Here is a 19,832-nt window from a genome sequence, read left to right as displayed (position 1 = left end):
CTACATGTAAACGTGTATTTTACTGGACATATATAACTGTTCATGTGCTCATTCATGTCCTCGCTTGCCATTAAACTTTGGTCAACCATCTGTTTTTCTGTAATAGCGACCAATGCCCCTTTGAGGAAAACAAGTCAGTAGTGATATGTGTGTCTGCCTTCAGCATGGGATTGTGTTCTCTACCTTGATTACCACAACAGAAAAGCACATCGCGTGGCAGTGAAGTAGGCATGGCTGTGACATGACTCAGGAGTCAGCTTCCCAGAGTCAAAAGAAAACAAAAGAAATACAATCTCAGAAGAAATACTTCTTGACTTCTGGGGAAATCAATCTTCCTGAGGAGGACAACTACATGAATGACTATGAACCTCCAAGAGACTTTTAAATTCAATTCCAATTTTAGTTGTACATTCCAGCAAATACTGACACAGTATAAACATCAACAGCAATTTATTTATATGTCAAGAGTGGGAAAGAATGTTTTTGAAAAATACTTACCACAGTCGGTAGATGCAAACGCTGACATGCCCAAAGTCAGCGCATCAGCTAGGAGTGGATTGCTGGGAGAATTGTTTTCAGTGTGACTCCGAATGATTAAAATCCTCAGTCAGACTGTAACCAAGTGAAATGTAATGTCAGCCTAGTTCTAATTTTAGTTCATGGTCAAAGCTGAGAATAGCAAAAATCACATGGAGCTTCTGCACAAAGGATCAGCTGATAAAGTATGTGAGTGCATTCCGTACACTGCAAAATGCTGCACTGCAGGTATTATAAAACCATTGGGCGTAACTATTTCTAAGCTCCTGAAAAATAATTCCTATTGAAAGTCCTTCCACTTTTCATGATTTATACCTTTTGGGTATTTAATAGAATTTAATGAATCTGTTCCAAGCAAAGAAATTGAGAAATACACAGATGTATGGCATAACAAAAACCCTACCTAGGAAGCCATAGATATTGAAATATTTAAAGTTTCAACTGCTTCAGGAAAAAAGAAAAATGAAGGTGTGGAGAAATTCAGGTAACAGATGAGCCCCAAGCTTCTGCTGCACCCAAGTTTCAGATTTAATTATCTCTTAATTCTCATCTCTTCAGACTTCAAAAATAGGAGTTAATTCCAAGTTCTTTAAAAATACATGTATTTATTTTTTGAGTTGGTAATGTATGAACATGGAACAAAATTCAAAAGATGATGAACACTTCTCACCTCCAGCCATTAAGTTCTCTTCTCTGAAGGCAACCACTATTGACAGTTACTTGTGCGCCCTTCCAATGACGGTCTGTGAATTTACAAGCATGAATATGTCTATATTCTTTAAAAGCGCACACACATGCTGGTATGCACACACACACACATGGTAGCATACTATATACATTGTTCTATACCATGTTTTCTTACTCAGAATATCTTGAAAATTGTTTTACATTAGCATATTTAGAGTTACATCCTTCTTTTTAATGCCTACATAGCATTTTGGTGTGTAGGTTGGTCATCATTTGTTTAGTCACTTGGACACTTCCAACAACCTCAGTGCTTTTAAATGCCTGATTATTCCATAGAAATTCTCTAATGCTTCTATAGTGAATAAGCTCAGAGAGGTTGCTCAAGATTACAGAAAGAGTAAAGAAGATCACAGAACCTAAGCTCTAGTCTCCCAGTCCAGAGAGTTTGCACCATCCCCCATGTGGCTGCCTTGAATATGTTCATAAGTCAACACTGAAGTTCAGGGAGGAGTTTTGTTTCCATTTAAAAGACGACTAGGGCTTCCCTGGTGGTGCAGTGGTTGAGAGTCCGCCTGCCGATGCAGGGGACATGGGTTCGTGCCCTGGTCCGGGAAGATCCCACATGCCTCAGAATGGCTGGGCCCGTGAGCCGTGGCCGCTGAGCCTTCGCGTCTGGAGCCTGTGCTCCACAACGGGAGAGGCCACAACAGTGAAAGGCCCGTGTACCGCAAAAAAAAAAACCAAACAAACAAACGAAAGACTAAATTGTCCCTGTGGAAACAATTTAGATTTATTTCTGCCTCTGGCATTGTCTACAATTAAATTTTAATTTGACAATGTTTATAGAAAACCCATAAATTTCAAAGCTTTTCTCTCCTTCTCTTATCTAGCCTCTTATTTTCCATACTCAGATCTAAGAGTCAACACTGCCAGAAGGGAGACCAGTTGAGAAGTTGTTAAAGTGATCTACACTAGAGAAATGGCAGGGAGAGTGGGGAAAAGTGAACAGATTTATGAGCTATTTATGAAGGAGATTACAGTTTTAGTGATTTGAGGACAACAGGGGATTAGAGAGAAAGAAGAGATAAGGCGTGTATAGTGAATATCTGTCATTCATGGCTGCCCCAAATCTTGCAAACACCTTCTCCATAGTTTGATAACCCCCTCATTGTGAATCCCACTTTACCAAGATAGAATTAAGGGAAAAAATCCCAGTCTCCCTTGCTACTGGATTAGGGAATGTGACTGAGGTTCTGCTAATCATATACTTTGATTTAGACGCAAAGAATGTGAGGAAAGAGGCTGGGTGACTGCAGTCCATTTTTGCTGGTATGCGTACAGCAGACAATATATTCAGGGGTCAGTTTTGGCAGCAAGAGTTTCCTGACCACAGTAGACACAGCTAGCTCTGGAGACAGCCTCAGCAGCACCCTTACTAGGCCAGTTCTGTAATGTAGCTCCAGGAGTTGTTTTGTGAACTAATATCCCTTCCTTAAACTTGCTAGGGAGAATTCTGTTATCTGCATCTGAGAAAACGACACAACTATTTTAACGGTTTCGTGTTATGTTTCCAAAAATATTCTTACATTGCTATTTCTTCATATACCAATTTCAGAATCACCTATTGACTTTGTATCATGAAAGATGAAAATTCTGTGGTCTCAAACCACCCACTCATTATCCTGTATCTCTCCTCCTTCTGTCCTCACAATCTAGTTCTATCACAATTTTTGTTAAGTCAGTAGTATTCATTATTATTATGAAAATATTATTCATAGATGAACTAAATAGTGGATATGATTACATTCCTTTGCTTTGGAACTTTGTTTTTTCTGGAGTTAAGTGTACTTTTTAAACTTGCTTAATTTTCTGTGTACCTATTACTATACCTTTATATACTTGAATATCCCAGCTCCCACTTGTACCTTGGACAAGTTATTTAATTTCTCTGTGCCTCAGTTCTTTATTGGTAAAATGCAGATAAAAATTAGGGCTTCTCATGGGCTTTTGTGAGTATTAAGTGAGTTAACATATGAAAGAGCTTGGACAATGCCTGAACGTAATAAGTACTCAGTGAGGGTTTGTTATTATTTCCACCCTCCAGTAGTGGAGCCAGGAGAAGGGAGGAGCTGGGTGTGGATTTGAGTGCCATATGATCATAAGAAGATTGGCTAAGTCTAAAGGCATTTTCTTCTGTGACTGAGACGAAATTAAGGAGAAGAAAGCTTTACAGTGAAGGGGAGATAAACGAGCTCATCTTAAGTGGCTTCACTCTTCACACAAAGTAAGTCTCTCATTTTACATTGTTGCACACATTGGTTTATCCTTTCCTGTCATTGTGTGTTTCCAGCTGCTTGGTGCCCAGGTTTGCATTCTGAGGTCCCTCAGGGATATATTTCATTGGAAGCTATGGCCGTGACTGCATTCAATTGCAATGCTTGTGTTTAGAAAAAGAAAACAAATCTAGAAGAGGGCCAAGTGGGATGGCCAGGTGAGAGAGGGAATAAAAGCACATTAAAAATATAGCATCATCCGAAAGAACTCAAAGCAGGACTCGAAGAGATATCTGTACACCCCATGTTCATCACAGCAATATTCACAATATCCAAGAAGTGGAAGCAACACATGTATCCACTGACAGATGACTGGATAAAGAAATTGTGGTGTATACCTACAATGGAATATCACATGCTACAACATGGATGAAACTTGAGAACATTATGCTAAATGAAAAATTTTAAAAAGTCACGAAAGAACAAATTATATATCATTCTACTCACATGAAGTACCTAGAGTAGTCAAAGTCACAAAAACAGAAAGTAGAAAGGTGGTTAATAATATGAGGAAATGTTCATGATACCAGTTACAAGAAAGAAAAGGTTACAGACCTTTTGTTCTATTCAGGTATTCACTTGATTGGATGAGTCCTACCCACATGAAGGGGTGAAATCCGCTTTACTCTGTCTACCTATTCAAATGTTAATATCATCCAGAAACACCGTCACAGACATACCCAGAATAATGTTTGACAAATGTCTGGGCATCCTGAGGCCCAGCCAAGTTGACACATAAATTAGCCATCACAGTAGGCATCCCTATTGTACACACAAAAAATCCAAGGTTTAGAGACAGTAAGGGACTTGTCAAAGACACAGCTGGAAAATAGCTGAGCTAAATTCCAACTCAAAGGGATCTAGCCCCTGAATCTTGATCATTGGGCTATTCTGCTTCCTCTTAAAAACAAGTTTATGGAAGTTACACAGAACTATATTTGTAGATGGACACAATATCAAAGCAATTTTTTTTATGACTGCTTAATTTGTCTATTGAGAGGCAGTGAATGAAGATGGGAGAACACATGTAAAAGTAACGGGGCTGAGAATAGTTCATGCTACCTCGTTCTATTTCCTTTTCACCCTATTCCACCATAACCTGTGTTAATAAATGCAGAAATTTAGAGAAAGATTGTAACGTTTTTAAACACATAACACCAAGTAAAGCAGTTATTACCTTGTTTTTTTTTAAAATTGATTTTATGAACCTAGAGCGTCTTCTTTTACAAAGTATAATAAAACAATAGGATTAATAGTTGTTTAGTCAAACTTCTTCCCACAAATTCTGACAAGACTACAGGACTATAAGTAATCATATCAAGCATACAAGCCTCTATTTTGTGTGTGACCCATTCATTCAAATAAACAGAGAAAATAATGGAACACAGGGGAAAATGGAAAATAAGAGTGTATTACCTTGGGATTTTTATTTTTATTATTAATTTATTAATCAATTAATTTTTGGCCACGTTGGGTCTTCGTTGCTGTGTGCGGGCTTTCTCTAGTTGTGGCGAGCGGGGGCTACTCTTGGTTGCGGTGCACGGGCTTCTCATTGCGGTGGCTTCTCTTGTTGCCGAGCACAGGCTCTAGGCGTGTGGGACCTTCCTGGACCAGGGCTCAAACCCGTTTCCCCTGCATTGGCAGGCGGATTCTTAATCACTGCACCACCAGGGAAGTCCCTACCTTGGGATTTTGATCTGTAATGCTCTTTTTATGACTCCCTAGAGTCCTTTAATAAAACAAGTAAACTATTAGCAATTTGTCAGAATGCAAGGCTTTGAAACAGAAACACCATATAACTCTGGAGAACAAAGAAAAATAAATATATGAGACTTACCCTCATTTATCAGATCAATAATTTTTCAATGTTAAAAATTCTATCTTGCAAAGATAGAATTTGAAGGCTCTATAACTGCACTTCAAATATTTGAAAGACAAACAAGAATACTTTAAAAACTGATTTGTTCAGCTCTAGAACTTTCTGGAACACTGATATTCTTTAATGTGGAAATGTTCCAGTAAAAAAGGTTGGATGAATGTGTGTGTGTGTATGTGTGTGTGTGTGTGTGTGTGTGTGTGTGTGTGTGTGTGTGTACCCAAAGTCCTAAATAACAGGTCACATACCTGCCCAATATTAGGGAGTTAGCTCTTCTCCATATTTTGATACTTATATTAGAAAGTTATAGGCTACATACTAACTTGTTCCACTTTGTCTGACAAAACAGCTATTTCCTCCTGAGATGGTAGGAAATACCATTAGGCACCAAATGTCTTTCCCCTGGAGCTCCGGCTCTCAGATTCTAGCCAGTCTCAAATGACTTCTGCAACATTACTCCATAGAGTTGCAATGTTTTAATAACTTTAATAGTGAAGTTACTAAAATGGCTGAGAAGAGTATTTCATTTTAACTGTTAATTATTCCCTTTTCCCTATTATTAAGTAAGTGTTTTGTAACAAAAAGTTTATGTATTTCACCAGGCATGTACTTAAAATGTACTTCTGACCTTGAGACTTCTGTGCTGGTTGTCATTTTTGATAGATAAACACACACACACACACACACACACACACACACACACACACATCATTTCCCTAAACCAATCAACGGTGGAGACACAAGAAAATATTACATGAAAACCATTTATTCTACAGCCTATGGGGGATGGGCCAAAAATTAGAAGGTCATGGAAATGATTGAATCTGCATCTGTGAAAAGTATGCTGTGAATCCAGGTAACAAATATGTCACTTAGCCAACAAAATACAAGTGAACAAAACATAATTTCTCTTATGAATGAAGTGGTTGCCATATTTTTTCCCTTAAACTGTCTTTCTTATGTAAAGATAATTCTCACATGAAATATAGAACCTAGGCAATAGTACTCAATATTATGCAACTTCCTTGGGCAATTTAAACCTAAAATCAGATGAACACAAAATAAAAGCCATTATAATCTTGCTTTGAAAGAAAAAAAAATAGGAAAAACGATACCCCTTCCAAATATTGACACAAAAATTGCACTGGCTTCCTGTATGTTGAATATTTTTACCTCATAAAAAACTGAAAAGATATGCTCCTTCTGCTTTTATTTTTATGCAATGCTTTTTAGTTCTATGGAAATAAAAGTTACACAAAATTTTAAACTTTTCACTGGATAATTTTGTATGAATTACATAATCCTTTGTTTCCAGGATATTGACCCAACTTTTGAGATATTGTATACATTTCAAAGGGGAACTACAAAAATTATTTTTTCATATGTCCACAAATACCATGCAGAACATTTAATAGCTAATAAAGATAGAAACTATGAGAATTTTTATTGTATTTAGAAAGTATTATAAACTGAAAATAAACATCTTATGGAAAAAATGCTATTTTATTGAAACTGGAACGCACTGCATTTATATATCAATATTTTTAATATTCACAAACTTATTTGGGAAACTAGGGCAATAAATGACAGTGGTCGTTTAAAAAATTATGCCATGTCTCTGACAATCTGTCCTGCTCTGTCCAAGCAACACTTGAACCAATGCGGCCCTTCTAATCTTGTGCCAGAAACACAATAAGACTAAGGCCAGGTTCTGGTGCAGTTTGTGAGCCTTTGGCTTGCAGAGTTGTTAGTCTGATGGCTTAGCCTGTGGATTCCTCTCCGTCACATTTGAATATCTAATGTTTCAAATTGTTATAGTCATGTTCAGATTTATATTCATGTCTGCAGTTTCCAATTACTTACTTAGACCTGCCATCAACTTAGTTAACTTGCCTTGGTTACTGCACTCTGAACTCTGGCTGCATTTTTCAAGGAAATTAAACGGCTAAGTTTTTCCAGATAATTGCACTCTGTACAGGCTTTATAACATTTTTTTTTTTTTACTTTCCTTTTCACCATATTTTTAGAACGATCTACCACATACTTAGAAGCTTCTTGCAGCAAACTGGAAGTTAAATAGTTTACTGCAAGTTTAACCCAGTCTGATGGCTTCCCTGGGAAGGCGGGGGGCGGGGGGGGGGCAGTGTGCTGCCCGTGAGAGGAGGCTGCCACCCGCTCAGCTGAGAAGGTGAGCCCACCTTTAACTGTCCTGACTTCCCCTGTGTCTAACCTAAATTCTTGATCTCCCACCTGTTCTCATTTCTTCCGTCCTCTTAGTAAGACCCACAACAGCTGTTCTCCATGCTGGGCGTTGTAACATTCCACATGGTAAAAGCCTGATATAGATGGCTTCTTCCTAACAGAACTGCCATTTTTCTTGTCATGCTTCGGCTGTTTTTGTGGCTCCCCTCTGGACCGTCTCCAAATTCTTCTGCTCGGTTTTAGCAAGCTGGCCTAGAGTTCCCTCACAGGGCTCTGACTCGCATATGAATTAGCTAGTGGTCAGAGCCCTTCTGCTCAGTACCGGGACTGCCTCCTAATGAATTTATTTCCTTTTAATTCTAAGCTTGCAAACATCAAGGATTCATGATACCTTCAGCGTTCGTCTAAATGCGAATGCGCTCTGTCACATTGAAAAGCCTGTAGTTATTTTGATGGGGTAACAATGGTAACATGACCCATCTGTGGTTTGGCATAAATAGTTCAGAGTTGACCTGGTCTGTCTGATGAGATGTCACTGAAACGTGTGGTGACCTTGAGTTGCTAAAGAGTGAAAATGAGCTTAGGAGAGAAGTGGATCCAGAGAGAACTATTTAGGAAACATTTGGGAGAGAGATGTGGCCAGACTTTTGCCAAGCGCACAGGTGAGTAGTAGGGAAGGGAAGCCAAACTGCAAGGAGTTCAAGACCACCCATTCAATTCTAATTGAACCCAAGTTAGGCAAAGGCAGGAAGGAGCAGGACGGAAGCTTGTCCATTCAGTGTCAGGCAGAGGTAACAATGTGAAAAATGAGTGTTTTGAGACTTCTTTTAGGCAGAGGGAAATTAGCCATTAAAGAGGTAGGGAGGTTGTTTTTTTTTTTTTTTCGGTACGCGGGCCTCTCACTGCTGTGGCCTCTCCCGTTGCGGAGCACAGGCTCCGGACGCGCAGGCTCAGCAGCCATGGCTCACGGGCCCAGCCGCTCCGCGGCACGTGGTATCTTCCCGGACCGGGGCACGAACCCGTGTCCCCTGCATTGGCAGGCGGACTTTCAACCACTGTGCCACCAGGGAAGCCCGGTAGGGAGGTGTTTTTATTCGTTTGTTTTTGTTTTGGTGGTGGTGGGGGATTATTTTAAAAATAAGAACAGTTTTCTCTATATGTTTATTTTATTAGTTAGGGCAGCACTGTCCAGCAGAATTTTCTGTGATGATGGATATATTCTATATCTGCCATGTCCAATATGGTAGCCACTAGCCACACGTGGCTATTTAAATTTAAATTTATTAAAATTAAAATCAGTTTCTCAGTTACACAAGCCACATTTCAAGTGTGCAATAGCCACAATAATTAAAACGTAAATTTAAATAGTCACATTCGGCTAGTAGGTATTGCACTGGACAGCTTAGAGTTAGGGCATTATTTTGAGATTAGTCTCCAGATAGTGTCTTAAAACAACAAAAGTTTATTTTTCACCTGCATTACATTCAAACCAATCAGTGCTAGTATATGGGGGATGGGGGCTTTGCTGGTGTCCCCACTGTGTGTAGCTGCCATCTTCAACATGCAGGTTTCTCCGCAGTGGAGAGAAAGGAGAGTGTGGAGGAGTTCTTGGGAGGTTTAATGGGCCACATCTGGAAATGGCCTACATCACCTCTACCCATATTCTAATGGCTAGAAATAGATCACACGGCCCTACCTAACTGCAGGCTAAGCTGTACATATTTAACTGTGTGCCCAGAAGGAAAATGTAATGGCTCTATGGACATTCAACATTAAACTTCCACATTTATCAACAATAGATTTTTTTAAATTTAAAGTGTTCTGAGTCTCTAATGACTTAGCTATGAAGAACTGGAAATTAATCTTAACTAGTGTGCCAAGGGAATCTTAACTAGCTTAATTGAGGAATGATTGGGAGAGCAGAGGATCAAAAGGGAGCAAGGCCAGGTTTCCCCTGCCCACTTGGGCCCCCGGGAGCCTGCTGAGATTCCCGGGCCTGAACCTCTGCCCACCGAGGCCCCCTCCAGCCAGCAGGTCCTGAGGGAGTGGGAGGGAGGGAAGGGGGAGCAAAAGTAAAGGCTGGACCCCGGGGACCGGCACCCCTGAGGGGCAGCTGGGGGAGGGGAGGAGTTCCTACACCCAACGGGACGCACCCACGGTTAGGGGTCCAGCAGGGACGGGGGAGACCCTGGGGGAGACAGTGGGGGAGGGGCACGAAGGAACGGAAGGGAATGTGGCCAGTGCTTTCCCCGTCCACTTAGGCACCAGGGAGCCTGTTGGACTCCTGGACCTAATCCTCTAACCTCGGAGCCTCCCTCCTGCGGTGCAGAGCCCAAGCCCTGCTCCTACACCCTCACCCAGGGCCCTACCTCTGAGACGCTCTCCAACACGCTGGGCCTGAACCCCACCCACACACCCTCAGGGCCCTACCTGCAAACTCGGGAACTCCACGCTCCACAGGCCTCCCTTTCCACGCGCTGCCTCTCCCCTTCTGTGCAGGTCCTAAGCAGAGGCCCCGCCACACTCTTGAACGCGGCCCAGCCTAGGCTCCGCCCCCAGGGCCTTTCCCTGCTGCGTGGGTCCTGAGCCTAGGCCCCGCCCCATGCTCAAACATCACACCCCTACCAGCCTAGGTCCCACCCCACCCTAAACCCTGGCCCTACCTAAGTTCTACCCCCGCCTAAACTCCGCCCCCATAGCCAAGGCTTTTTCTTTCTTTTTTCTGCTGCGGTTTTGTTTTACCTTGTTGCAGCTGTTTCCATTATATTTTTATTTTTCCTAATATATTTTTTATCTTTCTAATTTTATTTTGTTTTTTATTCTTTGATATCATACTGCTCCTTTTTTTCTTTCTTTCTTCCTTTTTTTTTTAACCATGCCACGAAACTTGCGGGATCTTGGTTCCCAGGCCAGAGGTCGGGCCCAAGCTCCTGTGGTGGGAGCTCTGAGTCCAAACTGCTGGACTAACAGAGAACCTCAGACCCCAGGGAATATCAATCGGAGTGAGGCCTCTGGGAGGTCCTCATCTCAGCACCAAGACCCAGCTCTACCCAACTGCCTGCAAAGTCCAGTGCGGGACGTCTCAGGCCAAACAACCAGTAAGACAGGAATACAGTACCACCCATCAAAAAAAAAAAAAAAAAAAAGACAAAAAAATTTGTTATGGACAAAGGAGCAAGGTAAATCCTACAAGACCAGGTGAATGAAGACGAAATGGGCAACCTGCCTGAAAAAGAATTCAGAGAAATGATAGTAAAGATTATCCTTGGTCTTGGAGGGACAATGGAGAAAATACAAACAACATTTAACAAGGATCTAGAGGAACTGAGAAGCAAGCAAACTGATGAACAACACAATTACTGAAATTAAAATTGCTGTAGAGGGAATCAATGACAGAATAGCTGAGGCAGAAGACCGGATGAGTGAGCTGGAGGATAAAATGGTGGAAATAACTGCCAGGGAGCAGAATAAAGAAGGAAGAGTGAAAAGGGTTGAGGACAGTCTCAGAGACCTCTGGGACAACATTAAGCGCACCAACATTCGAATTATAGGGGTCCCAGAGGAAGAAGAGAGGAAGAAAGGGTCTGAGAAAATATTTGAAGAGATTGGAGTCGAAAACTTCTCTAACATGGGAAAGGAGATGGTTGGTCAAGTCCAGGAAGCACAGAGAGTACCATACAGGATAAACCCAGGGAGAAACATGAGAGACACATATTTATCAAACTGTCAAAAATTAAATACAAAGAAAGAATATTGAAAGCAGCAATGGAAGGGCACCAGGTAACGTTCACGAGAATCCCCATAAGTTTAAAAGCTGATTTTTTGGCAGAAACTCTGCAGGCCAGAAGGGAGTGGCAGGTCATATTTAAAGTGTTGTGGGGGCGGGGGGCCTACAACCAGGATTGCTCTACCCAGCAAGGATCTCATTCAGATTCAACGGAGAAATTAAAACCTTTACAGATAAGCAAAAGTTAAGAGGGTTCAGCACTACCAAACCAGCTTTACAAAAAATGCTGGGGGAGCTTCTCTAGGCAGGAAACACAAGAGAAGGAAAAGACCTACAATAACAAACCCAAAACAATTAGGAAAATGGTAATAGGAACATACATATCAATGATTACTTTAAATGTAGAAGGATTACATCTATGTCTACAAGGGACATAGACTGGCTGGGTGGATGCAAAAATAAGATCCATACATACGCTGTCTACAAGAGACCCACTTCACACCTGGGGACACATTCCGACTGAGAGTGAGGGGATGGAAAAAGATATTCCATGCAAATGGAATTCAAAAGAAAGTTGGAGGGCTTCCCTGGTGGCACAGTTGTTGAGAGTCCGCCTGCCGATGCAGGGGACACGGGTTCGTGCCCCGGTCCGGGAAGATTCCCACATGCCGCAGAGCGGCTAGGCCTGTGAGCCATGGCCACTGAGCCTGCATGTCCAGAGCCTGTGCTCCACAACAGGAGAGGCCACAACAGAGAGAGGCCCGCATACCGCAAAAAAACAAAAACAAAAACAACAACAAAAAAAGAAAGTTGGAGTAGCAATTCTCATATCAGACAGAATAGACTTTAAAATAGGGACCATTACAAGAGATGAGGAAGGACACTATACGGTGATCGGGGGATCAATCCAAGAAGAAGATATAACAATTGTAGATGTTTGTTCACCCAACATAGGAGCATCTCAATGCACGGGGTGGATGCTAACAGCCAGAGAAGGGGAAATCGACAGTAACACAATAATAGTAGGGGACTGGGCTTCCTTGGTGGTGCAGTGGTTGAGAGTCCGCCTGCAGATGCAGGGGACACGGGTTCGGGCCCTGGTCCGGGAAGATCCTACATGCCACGGAGCAACTAAGCCCGTGCGCCACAACTACTGAGCCTGTGCTCCAGAGCCCGCGAGCCACAACTACTGAAGCCCACACGCCTAAAGCCTGTGCTCCGCCACAAGAGAAGCCACCGCAATGAGAAGCCCAAGCACCACAACGAAGAGTAGCCCCCGCTCTCCACAACCAGAGAAAGCCCGTGCACAGCAACGAAGACCCAATATAGCCAAAAAATAAAAAAACAAAGAACCCCCCCAAAACCCCAACTCCATAGAGCTTTAAAAAAAAAAAGGGACTTCCCTGGTGGCGCAGTGGTTGAGTCCGCCTGCCGATGCAGGGGACACGGGTTCTTGCCCCGGTTCGGGAAGATCCCACATGCCGCGGAGCGGCTGGGCCCGTGAGCCATGGCCACTGAGCCTGTGCAGCCAGAGCCTGTGCTCCGCAACAGGAGAGGCCACAACAGTGAGAGGACCACATACCAAAAAAAACCAGAAAACAAAAAACATAGAAGGATGTGTGGGACCATGTTCCAATAAAACTTTATTTATAAAAAAATTATGTAAAGGTAGCTATAAACAACAACACAACAATGATAGTTATACTGTTCAAATGTGGTGAATATGACTATGGACACAGTTGCTTTCTGAAATTCTTTCTGAAAGTGGCAGGGCATAAATCAATAAATCAGTAAGTCAATAAATTAAGTAGTTTCTACTTTTTTGGCATAGTAAATGCAACTGTAATGTGGGTATTGTTTTCCCATATAAATAACATTGGAGAATTTGGCTGTGTTATTTCCTGCTTGGCCTCAGATAAGTCATTGCTTTGCTTAATCACATGGTGTAGTGGCATAAATGAATCATTTGTAAACATTTTAAAAAGCAAAATAATGATCCAAGTTCTATAAAATCTAAAATGAGCTTGAAAGCACTAAACATTCTGATTAACTGAGGAATTACAATGAACTATGAAATATACACAACACATAGAAAATGTAACTGTCTTTTGTTCAAAATTTAAAACAAATGTCTTACCAATTATAAGGAGGTTTGAACAGATTCCTTTTCCTCTAGATACTTTTCCTTGTAGCAAGCATAGCCATTCAGAGTCATTCCATAGATACAAGAGCGGCCTCATGGCCATGGTTGCTTCACATTATACTTTTCTGGGTCATTGGCGATGCTTCAATGCTACATGAGGACTTCATTAAAAAACGTAATCAGATCCAGGGCATAGATTTCTTTTGAAGACAACCAGCACATACTGAGTACTAGTCAGTTGAGCTGGGGCTACTGAGAGGGTTCACAGGCCAGCAGTGAAGACATACTCATCCAGCTACGTCACTGCATGAGTCCTGTTGGAGGTGTGGACAAAGAAGGAGAGAGAGAGGAAAAATAAATATTGATTCAAACGTAGGGAGGCACAGTCAGAGGAGGTCTAAAAAAGGAAGTGACTTTTGTTCTGGATTTTCTTCTGGTGGAGAACAGAGTGGAGAAACAAGCCCAGCAAAGGCATGGAAACATGAAATACACTGCATGTTGTTTTCAGGGAATGGGGACTAATTCATTGCGATGGAAGCTTAGGACAATAAAGGGCATAAGAGGATCTTCTAAAACCCAAATTCTGTGCTTACCTCTTTCTAGTTTTTGAGTGCTTGTACCTGGGGAAGATAAGGAACTGTCTGCAAGGACTGAGACCCCAATCCTTTCCTCTGGAAGCCTCAGGATTTTCCTTTGATCATCTCTCGAAGCACGTGATATCGTCTTCATGCTTTGCTACAGGCCACCAGGAACAACTGGGAAGTCACTGCAGGCAGCTTCAGGTTTCACTCTCATGCCTAAAGGAAGCATCCTGTACTCTGAGAATCCCCAATGGCCAGCTCTTCTACAGTTTGGTTCTGGTGTGTAAAGTCTGGCTCAGTAAAGAGAACAGGAGGATGTTGGTAGATCCGGTTCTGAGGTGAACTGACATCATGCTTCTCTCATAAACTACTGCTGCAGAGAATTCATACCACCAAAACTCCTTCCTTTCAGTGCCTGGAGAACACAGGGCCTTCAGGGAGTATTTCAAACTGCTAAGACCCCTAAGACAAACAAAAACTCTCTTTCTTTTAGCTCAATAATACCAGTTCCTCAAACAGCATAAAATCATGGACAATCCTGGCATTTGGAACACTAAGTGAGGTATAGTAGTTTAGCTTTGTATGCTTCTTTAGCGTATGTTAATCCACACGCATCTAAGTACTTAAACTCTGTTTCTTCAAATGGGGCTAATCATTGCACCTACCTCACAGTGTTTCTGGAGAGACGCAATGAATTAATATATGTAAAGCATTAGCGGTGCCTGACACTATTATAATTATTGTCTCAAATTTTACTCAATTTTTCCCTCTCTACCACTATTTCATGAGCATAGAGGCTAGATGACTCATTAATTAGAAGCTCTTTTATGTGCACTCTGAAAATATTATGCTCAGATGGTACAGCCCTTGCATATTGCTCCCTAAGTGTCTGGGCTCACGTAGGTCCCCTATGTTGCTTGCCTCATGAAAAGCAACACCAAAACCATAAGCTGAAGAGCTTGAATGGCCTGTGTCTGTGTGACCTAAGGACAGAGTCTATCTTATTATTAGGTACGGTTTGTGAGGCAGGATTGATGAGGCAGGCCTAGTGTGTAAAGGAGACACAGTGATCTAACCTCAGTGAGAAAAGACAGTTTATAGGGAAGGAGCAAAACCACCATGAAGAACTGACTGGAGATACAACTCAACTCTAGAAGCACTGCTCTCCTCCAAGTTACTGGCACAGACCCACTTCCGGTGAAGGCTTTAGTCACCAGCCAGAGTTCTCACTGTGAGGTCAGAAACTTCATCTATCTTCTTCATCTGTATCCACAGTGTATATCCCAGGGCCTGGCACTGAATACATATATTCAGTAATAAATATGTGCAGAATGAACTAGTTAATCAATTACAGGGTGAATGTTAAATAAGTCTGAAGACTTCAAGGAAAGGTTTGTACTTCGGGGCTGCAGGGTAGTGCTGAGTGAGTTCCATCATCTTTCTCAAACCGTAGTTTACTTAGAAGTCAGCAAAGAAATCCATCAAGTGATCTTTGGGACCCACTTTGGAAAGCCATGGGAAATGCCGAAACAGGCCTGTGTGCTCTCTTTTCCCTACGTAACCACTTCTTGGAATGTTTCAAGATTTGGTACATTTTGATCTCTAAAATGGAAATTAATACCAATCTGGCTTCTGTCCTTCAAACTTCCTTCCCTATTGTGCTTCCTTTTCAAAATCAGAGGAACGCCCTACATAATGAATGGAACCTTGATTTTCTTGTTGGGCGCTCCCAACAATAATTTGGGGCCAATAACTTTGGCTTCTCCCCCATGGACATATAGTACCTTCCAACCTCCAGACATACTAGTGACGGACTTGAATTTTCTGGCTTCTTCCCTTTAATTTCCACCTTTAGGAATACGGCTAAGGCCTTGCTCTAAACAATTCCCGCCCTATGATGTGTGGAGCCCTGTGGATCAGCTACTAGGGCTGTGCTCCTGGCCCCCTCATCCCTCCCAATGGATCCTCTTATCTTAAAGGTCCAACACACAATGGGAAGCAAATCCTTTGCTGAATCCTCAAAGGATGAGACAAAAGAGAAGGTGGTAATGGCAGGGATTTGGGATACAACAGATAGCTCAAGAGTTTATTCTGAGCCAATGATGTTGGACTTTTAGGGGAACATATTACATACTTATTTCAAAGCTCTTGTTCTCCTAGTTTTCACATTTCTTTTTTTTTTCTTTTTTTTTTTGTGGTACACGGGCCTCTCACTGTTGTGGCCTCTCCCGTTGTGGAGCACAGGCTCCGGTCGCGCAGGCTCAGTGGCCATGGCTCACGGGCCCAGCCGCTCTGCGGCACGTGGGATCTTCCCGGACGGGGGCACGAACCCGCGTCCCCTGCATCGGCAGGCGGACTCTCAACCACTACGCCACCAGGGAAGCCCTCACATTTCTTAAGTGAAGGGGACATTTTTACTGATCATGTCATTCTTCACTTAAAATTCTGTAAATGCCATCAACAGGGAATTGGTTAAATTATGGTACATCCTCTCCTCATCTTCCCAGACAGGATCAGTAACTTCTATTAAATGCTCTTATAGCACCCTGTTTTCGCCTACTTAAAAGTTAATTATATTCTTATTTTTATGATTTTTAAATATCTGTCTCGCTCCCTAGACTGTAAGCCCAATGAAGGCAGGAACCATGAGGATGGACATTGTGTACCCACTGCTTAGCACCACACTTAGTATACAGTAGATGTTTGCATTTAATAAATGCAAACAATAGAATATTATGCAGCCATTTAAAAGTATCATAATGTGGAACTGTTTATTGACTCATAATGTTAAATTTAAAAAATCAAACTATAAAATAGTAGATACAGCACAACCTTATTTTCATAAAAAGAATAGTTATGTATACAGATACCTTGATCAAAATGTTAATAGTGGTAGGATTATGGTTGATTTTATTTTCTTTGCAACTCTTCATATTATCTGAATTTAAAAAATAACATTCAGTAGATCCATTATATTCTGAATTATACATCATTTCCATTTTGAAAAAAATCAAGTAGACATTAAAACAACTTTTTCTGTCACAAAACTTCACTTGAACATACAGTATTCAATTAGACAATATTAGAAACAACATGAATTTCTGATTCAAGTGGGCCTCTAACAAAATGATCATGACCTTTATTTCTGTGCAAAATTTATTATTTTATTTTAATGTCCATAATTACCCATTAGTCTTCTCTCTCCCCTTATTCATATTCCTTCTCAGGATGTGAAGAATAGAATAGACCCTAACTTATTAATCTATCCTATTTTTTTAGCTGAAGACCAAGAAAGTAAAAAAAAAAAGTTAAAAGGCAATGGACTTCTGAATGTAACACAATGTCAGTGGTTGCTACATTTAAAGTACCTTCCTTACATTGAAGCAAGGTTGTAAAGGTGAAGTTTTTCTCAATAAAACACTAAACCATTACCAAATTCTAAAAGTATATCCACTTTAAACAAATACTTTTAGTGGCCTTACTGGCTATAAAACTGTAATTGGGCATTTTTAAGATTAGCTTATAATTTTCCCTTTTAAAAGATATTAATTTATACAAATAAGATATTTACAGATGATAATCTCTACAGAGCAACACACTCCAGGATATCTTAAAAGGTAAATACAATTGCACTTATTTGATACAATAATTTGCATTCTTGTGGGGAAATAGAAAATACTTCTGCATATAAATTCCTTTTCCCAACTAAGTATAATTGAAAAGTTTCATTAAGAATTAGTTTAGAGACTTCACTGATGGTCCAGTGGCAAAGAATCTGCTTTACAATGCAGGGGATGTGAGTTCAATCCCTGGTCAGGGAACTAAGATTCCACATGCCCAGGGCAACTAAGCCTGTGAGCCACAACTACTGAGCTCACGTACCTCAGCTAGAGCCCGTGCGCCGCAAACTACAGAGCCTGCATGCCCTGGGGCCCGCACGCCACAACTAGAGAGAGAAAACCCACATGTCACAACTAGAGAGAAGCCCGCATGCCACAATGAAGATCCCGTGCTGCAACAAAAGATCCCGCATGCCTCAACGAGTATCCCACATGCCGCAACTAAGACCCGATGCAGCCAAAAGTAATAAATAAAATAAAATTTTAAAAGTTTATTTAAAAAAAGTTAGTTTAAAATAAAAAAAGAAAGAAAAAAATAGGGCAAATACTGTATATGGCGGTCTGTCTTTCAGTAATATTCATTTTGTTGTTCCTGCCAGTTTCAATCCATTGACACAAAGACCTCAGCACTATATTAAGAAGGCGTACTATGACCTATAAAATGTGACAGCCCAGGAGAACTATTATACCATTATTCCTTTCCAGTAAAATCTCTAACAGAATAGTGATACATATTGTGTCTCAGACTGTAATCATACATTACAAATCATTTACAATACAAACTGCAATGAGGAACGTGTGCTGCACAGCTGGGCTCTGCATTTTCTTTTGAAGCTCAGAAAGTTCAAGGATGTCTTATCAATCTTCATTTCAGATCTAGTAGCATAAAAGCTGGGTTTTCTAAGTAGGATTTCCACAAATTGGAGAAGTGTGACATTGTAGCACCATCAATAATTCTGTGATCAGCTGACCAGCTCACATTCATTATCTGGGCCTTATATACTTCCCCTTTCTTGTTAAATCGGGGAAGGGCCTACAAATAAGGAAAAGGACAGAGTCAGCCTTCACTTGCTCAAAGCAAGCTCTCGTAAAAACAATGGTGAAAGATTAGGCAAATCTCCCTCCCTATAATAGAGAAGAAATGGGCATCCCAAATGACTTTTGATAATGCTAACTACTACTCTTCCCATCTTTGTGAGTGTGTGCTTCAAGCTTTCAGAGTTTCTCCAAAGTATTTCCTGTTGTCTGTATAATTTCCGTATGTACAGTAAACTTCGTTTCAGATTTCAATTATTTAACAGCTATTTATTGAGCATCTACCATGTACCAGGTACTCTGCTAGACTCTGGGGATAAAGCAATGAACAAAACAAATAACAATCCTTGCCCTCTTGGAGCTAACATTTTAATGGGGAGAGACAGACGATTAAGATAAATAAGTAAAATATATATAGTGTGTTAGATAGTGAAAAGTGCAAATGAAAAAATAAAGCACTTTGGAATGGAGATAGAGATTATACGCAGGAGGTGGAAATAGGGGAGAGGTTGCATTTTCTTTTTTAACAGGTGGGCAGGGAAAGCCTCACCAAGAAGGTGTCCTCACTGAAGGCAGTGAGGAAGCAAGCCATATGGACACCTGGAGAAAGACGGGGGGAAGCATGGCTGGAGTGTTGGAGGACCAGCAAAGTTGGCAGGGAGGCTGCATTGGAGGCGCCGGGGTGAGAGGTGGGAGATGATACAGAAGGAGCAGGCTGAAGGGGGGCATGTTGCTAAGACAACAGTTATGCTTCCCAGTCTGCCTCTGACTTTTCCAAAAACAGATTTAAGAAAAAGCGAATTCATTGCAGGTTAGTTTTTTTTTTTAAATATATCAAAAGTGAATATATATCAAAAATATATTATCTTTTTATAATGATATAAAAAGATATACAAAATGCAAGCTCCACCTCTTATCGTTAGGTTCAGTAGACATAAAATCACTCTGTCAAAGGGCAACGAAGGTTTCTGAGCCCTACTCTCCCCTTCTGTAGTTCTCCCCTCAGAGCCTGGATACAGCAGTCACAGCCTGATGTGGGTCCCAGTTGCACTGAGTGGCACCAGTGTAGAGCCATGGTAGGCCGCTGCAGC

General features: G+C 41.2%; 2 protein-coding genes across 6 annotated transcripts in view; both read right to left on the bottom strand.

The window, feature by feature from the left end:
* Positions 1 to 16,710, bottom strand: part of LRRC39 (leucine rich repeat containing 39) — a 35,835-nt gene extending 19,125 nt beyond the window's left edge. For 2 of the 3 annotated variants that reach the window (XM_073810489.1, XM_073810495.1), the window contains exons 1-2: positions 13,500 to 16,710; positions 499 to 612 (exon numbers count right to left, since the gene is read on the bottom strand). The gene's annotated coding sequence lies outside the window, so the exon portion shown is untranslated. Of the gene's footprint in view, positions 1 to 498; positions 613 to 1,207; positions 3,905 to 13,499 lie in introns of those variants that run through there. The other variant, XM_033863004.2, reaches the window with a different exon arrangement.
* A 128-nt stretch (positions 16,711 to 16,838) lies between these two features.
* The window catches only part of DBT (dihydrolipoamide branched chain transacylase E2), a 43,938-nt gene continuing 40,944 nt past the window's right edge, over positions 16,839 to 19,832 (bottom strand). For all 3 annotated transcript variants that reach the window (XM_004315392.4, XM_073810436.1, XM_073810439.1), the window contains one exon: positions 16,839 to 18,739. In XM_004315392.4, the coding sequence (XP_004315440.3) occupies positions 18,572 to 18,739 (168 nt within the window). In that variant the 3' untranslated portion in view covers positions 16,839 to 18,571. The remainder of the gene's footprint in view (positions 18,740 to 19,832) is intronic.

The sequence above is a fragment of the Tursiops truncatus genome, chromosome 1 (genome assembly GCF_011762595.2).
Source record: "Tursiops truncatus isolate mTurTru1 chromosome 1, mTurTru1.mat.Y, whole genome shotgun sequence".
In the NCBI taxonomy this organism is placed as follows: Eukaryota; Metazoa; Chordata; class Mammalia; order Artiodactyla; family Delphinidae; genus Tursiops; species Tursiops truncatus.
Note: the sequence above shows the minus strand (reverse complement) of the source record. Positions and strands in the feature narration are given on the sequence as shown.